This window comes from Schistocerca americana, chromosome 5 (assembly GCF_021461395.2).
Source record: "Schistocerca americana isolate TAMUIC-IGC-003095 chromosome 5, iqSchAmer2.1, whole genome shotgun sequence".
NCBI classification, from domain to species: Eukaryota; Metazoa; Arthropoda; class Insecta; order Orthoptera; family Acrididae; genus Schistocerca; species Schistocerca americana.
The window spans coordinates 593825483-593830927 of NC_060123.1; the positions used below are offsets into that span (position 1 = coordinate 593825483).

General features: G+C 61.6%; 1 protein-coding gene across 1 annotated transcript; it reads left to right on the forward strand.

Moving 5' to 3' along the window:
* Nucleotides 1–226: 226 nt before the first annotated feature.
* On the forward strand, nucleotides 227–5100 carry LOC124616572 (putative uncharacterized protein ENSP00000383309). Its single transcript, XM_047144891.1, has 4 exons — nucleotides 227–355; nucleotides 1022–1217; nucleotides 3941–4556; nucleotides 4668–5100. The coding sequence occupies exons 1-4, from the start codon at nucleotides 227–229 to the stop codon at nucleotides 5098–5100; spliced, it is 1374 nt and encodes a 457-aa protein (XP_047000847.1).
* The last annotated feature ends 345 nt before the right edge of the window (nucleotides 5101–5445 follow it).

Below are 5445 nucleotides of genomic sequence, written 5' to 3' on the forward strand. Positions count from 1 at the left end.
CGTCGGTACGAGAGACGTGGAACCGCGAGTAGGCTTGCGCGCATACGCCCGCGCCGAACAGTGCTCCGTAGTAATTTTTTTTTTAACTAACTTTTTTGTATTGTTTTTGTGTGCGTATATTTTGATCGCGGACTGCTTAGTGTTATTTTTTTCTTTTCGTGTGTTTCCCTTGTGTTATTTTCACTGTGTGCTTTCCTCTTGTACGAGAATTCGACTCTGAACTGAGATGGCGACACTAGAGGAGTTGCGAAAGACCGTCGAAGAACTGCTCGCACGCAACACGAGGCTAGAGAATGAGCTACAGGCACGGACTACACGCGCGGACGCCGCGCAGCCGCAGACAGCTCAGGACAATGTTGGCGCGCAAATCCCCGCCACACCGACGCCTCCTACGACCGCCGGAACGCCGACAAGCGCTGGACGGGCATTGATCAGGTTGCCTCCCTTTTGGCCGCGCGACCCCGTGATGTGGTTCAGCCAGGTTGAGGCGGTATTTATGAGCAACCACGTGACCTGCGACCTGGCGAAATTTGGGCACGTAGTGAGCCAGCTGGACCAGAACTATGCGGCCGAAGTGCGGGATATAATCACCGCCCCACCGACGCAGTCGAGCTACAAACGGCTCAAGGAAGAGCTGATCCGGCGGATTTCGTCGTCAGAGGAACAGCGTGTGCACCAACTGCTGCGGCAAGAGGAATGCGGCGATCGGAGGCCCTCGCAATTCCTGCGTCACTTGCGGAGCCTCGCGCAGTCCGATATGGTGCCAGATTCGCTGTTGCGCACTATCTGGGTGCGCAGCCTCCCAGCTCAGGTGCAGGCAGTGATAGCCGCACAGACGGAGATGCAGCTGGACGCCGTCGCTAACTTGGCCGACAGGGTGCACGATGCGCTGACAACGGCGCCTAGCACCGCGGCTGCGGCAGCTTACGACTCCGTCCCCCCACCTCCGTGGCGGCCAGCGCCTCCCGCACCCTCATCGGATGCCGACCTGCACCAGCTAGTGCAAAACTTGACGGCACAGGTGGCAGCTCTCTCGACGCAAGTCGACCGGTTGGCGCGCTCGCAGCAAGAGGGCAGCACGCGCCGCAGCGTCAGCAGACCAGGCGACAGGCGGCGTGGCTCGCGCAGCCGGCAACGCAGCAACAGCCGCTCCAACGGTACCCCGCCGACGTCACAGCACGCACAAAGCGGCTACTGCTGGTACCACGCCCGCTTCGGCAACGGAGCAACCAGGTGCCGCGCTCCTTGCTCGCACCCAAACGCCAGCTGCGACCGGACCTAGGCGCACCCGGCTGCAATATGATATCGAAGCGTCTGTTTGTTGCGGAACGGGGGGCAGGCGTGAGGTACCTCGTCGACACGGGTTCGGACCTCTCGATCTTCCCCCGTTCTATGTTACGAGACCGCAGGCGGGCCGAGGCACTCTGCCTTACAGCGGCGAACAACTCCGCTATTAAAACTTACGGCACACACAGCCGAAATATAGATCTAGGCCTACGGCGCACGTTCTCGTGGACTTTTACCGTGGCCGACGTCAATGAGCCGATCCTGGGCGCAGACTTTCTCGGCCACTACGGGCTACTAGCCGACATCGCAAACGGCCAGCTCATCGACGCCACGACTAAGTTAAAGATAGCGGGACAGCGCCGGCAGGCTGCATACTACAGCGTTAAACCCGTGAAGTGCCCCGGACCGTACGCTGACATTCTGGAACAATTCCCCGACCTCACCCGCCCAGCCGGTGCACCGAGAGACATCAAACATTCGACGGTGCACCACATAATAACCACACCCGGACCCCCCACATCGTGTCGCCCACGTCGACTCGCGCCGGACAGACTCGCAGCAGCAAAGGCAGAGTTCGAGGCCATGCTGCGGCAAGGCATCGTGCGACCATCGAGCAGCCCATGGTCATCGGCGTTGCATTTAGTGCCCAAGAAAGACAATTCGTGGCGCCCGTGTGGGGACTATCGCGCCCTTAATTCGCGAACGGTGCCGGACCGATACCCAGTCCCACACCTTCAAGACTTCAGCTACGCCTTGGCGGGCTGCGCGGTGTTTAGCAAGATTGACTGCGCAAAGGCGTACACCCAAATTCCGGTGGCGCCCGAAGACATCGAAAAAACAGCCATCGTAACGCCCTTTGGGCTTTTCGAAAGCCTGTTTATGACTTTCGGTCTTCGGAATGCTGCCCAGACTTGGCAGCGGTTCCTGGACGGCGTCTTGCGAGGCTTGCCATTTTGCTTCGCGTACCTCGACGACATCTTGGTGTATTCCAAGTCGCCCGAACTCCACCGCCGCCACTTAACGACCATCTTTCAGCGCCTGAGTGAAGCCGACATCGTCATTAACCCCGCTAAATGCGAGTTCGGCGTGACGGAAATTGAGTTCCTCGGCCATTTAATTACGCCCACCGGATCGACACCGCTACCGGAGAAAGTTAAGGCAATACAGAACATGCCGCGTCCGCAGACGCACAAAGAATTACGACGCTACCTCGGCATGTTGAACTTTTATCGTCGACACCTGCCCAACGCCGCAGCGGTGCAAGAGCCGCTGACTAAGGCGTTACAAGGTCCTATCTCTAAAGGGAAGACCCTCGTGAATTGGACAGACGCAATGGAGCAGAGCTTCACGGACTCAAAAAGGAATCTCGTGGAAGCGACGCTGCTCGCGCACCCGGTACATGACGCGGACTTAGCTGTAGTCGTGGACGCCAGCCAGGCCGCCATCGGCGCGGCGTTACAACAGCGCGTCGGCGGGAGTTGGCAGCCTCTCGGTTTTTTCTCCAAAAAGCTTTCCGATTCGCAACGTGCTTGGAGCGCTTATGACCGAGAGTTGCTTGCGGTGTACGCGGCGGTGAAATACTTCCGACCGTCCATAGAAGCCCGACAGTTCATCATTTTCACCGATCACAAACCCATTACCCACGCGTTCGAGAACAACCACACTAAGTGTTCACCGCGCCAACTCCAGCAGTTAGAGTACGTGTCGCAATTCACGACTGACATTCGACACATTTCGGGGATAGACAATATCGTCGCCGATTGTTTGTCCCGAGCGTGTGCCGTTATTTCACCCCCTGTGAACTTTGAGGACGTGGCCCAAGTACAGGAGAGTGACGAAGAACTACACCGATTCCGTCACGACACTTCCAGCGGCCTGCAACTGGAGCTGGTGCCTGTCCCCGGCTCCGCACGGAAGATTTGGTGTGACACCTCAACCGGCACGCACCGACCGTTTCTCCCGGAGAAATTCCGACGCAGTGCCTTCGACCGTGTCCACGGACTGTCACACCCCGGCACCAACACCACTGCGACGCTCGTGGCTGCGCGTTTCGTCTGGCCCGGGCTTCGGAAGGACTGTCGCGAATGGGCGCGCACTTGCACCGCATGTCAGCGCGCCAAAGTCGGGAGGCACACCCACGCACCCGTGGGCACCTTCCCGGACGCGACACGCCGATTTGCACACGTCCACGTGGACCTCGTCGGCCCGCTTCCTCTCTCACAAGGCAAGCGGTACCTCCTAACTATGGTGGACCGCTTCACTCGCTGGCCGGAAGCAACGCCCGTCGCGGACGTCACAGCCGAGACCGTCGCCACCGCATTCGTCGACACCTGGGTGGCACGCTTCGGATGTCCCAGTCACGTGACAACTGATCGCGGCCGCCAGTTTGACTGCGCGTTGTTCACGCACGTCGCCAGACTGTGTGGCACCCGGTTACACAGGACAACCAGCTACCATCCGGCGTCGAATGGCATGGTCGAACGGTTCCACAGGACCCTCAAAGCCGCTCTAACCTGCCACGACACCTCATGGCCAGAGGCGCTTCCACTGGTGCTGCTCGGCCTGCGAGTCACGCCGAAGGAGGAGATCGGCGCGTCACCTGCCGACCTCGTTTACGGGCAATCCCTGACAATCCCGGGCGATTTTGTCGAAGATGTAAGACTCCCACACGACGCCGTGGCACCCACTCTGGCGGAACGTCTGCGCAGTCACATGGCCGGCCTCCGAGCGCACGCACCGACGCGGCACGGCACCGGGAGGATATTCGTCCACGCCGACCTGCAGCGCTGCACGCACTTCATGTTGCGTACCGACGCAGTACGGCCACCTCTCCGACCGCCCTACAGTGGACCGCACCGCGTGATCGCCCGAGGAGACAAAACGCTGGTCCTCGAGTGCAACGGAAAGCCGTCGACAGTGTCAGTCGACCGCGTCAAACCAGCCTACGTCTTGCCCGCTCCATCAGCCACGCATTTCTTCGACCCGGCAGAAGATCTGATCACGGACGACACGCCCTCTGCCAGCGGTCAGACGGAACCCGCACCCGGAGCCGCCGGTGACTCACAGCTGCAGCCTGCTGTCATCGCGCCGCCACGTGCGCCTCCCTCCACCACGCCCAGGCAGCTGGTACGGCCGCCCGGACCGCGCCCACCACAGGCGCACCGGTCGCCCCCACCACAGCCGCCAGCGGACTACGTCACGCGCGCCGGCCGCCGCGTCCGATTCAAACGGCCGTGCTGCGTCGCCAGCGCGCCACGACACCCAAACCGGCAATCACGCGCCCGAGCCACCGAACGCCGTCAGAATTCGGCGCCCACGAGCCGCCGTCCGCTGTAGAGACCCGACCTCCAGCTGCAAGTGCCTTCGGCCGGTAACTCCAGTCGAGCGTTCGTCACAGCTCCTGGACCCGCGTTCGCGTCTTCTGCCTCCGCCGCGTCGGGCGTTGAGGCCGGATCGGCACCCGCGCCAGCTTACCTCATTCGCGTCTCCGTCGAGCTCCGGACATCGCGCACCACACCGCCCGGGTTGTCCGTAGTAGCTCCCGGACCCGCGTTCGAGTTCCGACGGTACCGCACTCGCGCAAGCGCCTTCGAGACGTCACCACCCATGACCTGCAACGCGCGCCTTCACGCGCATCGCTACGGACAGTCGCAGCCAGTGCCTGCTGCCGCTGTCACTAGCCGTCAGCGCGAGGACACGCCCACCGCACGCTCGCCGGTCCGGCGCGCTGACGTCACGGGCCGCCGCCCTTCCGACGCCGACCGACCCCCGCCAAAGCTGCCGCACTGCCATCACGCAGTGCGCGAACTTTAAACACACGCGCGCCAACGAACGATCGCCGCGTTTTCGCAGCTACGGAGCTCCGCTCTCCAAGGGGGGATCTGTGTGGCGGCAGCACCGTCCAACGCACGAAGGGCTGAACTACGGCACTGCCGACACAAGTAGGGGCAGCTGTACCGTTATGCGGAATTTCGGCAACGGTGCGTCGCACACCGGACCGCACGGGAACAAAGCTGCCACCAGTGCGAGCTAGTCGACGCGACGCGACACACGTCTCCCCAGTTCTTCCGCCGCGGACCACGTGCGTCGAGTCAACGTGACTCCGCCGTAAATGCGTACGCGCGGTCGTAAGCGCAGTCGCCGTTAAATTGTCTTTCG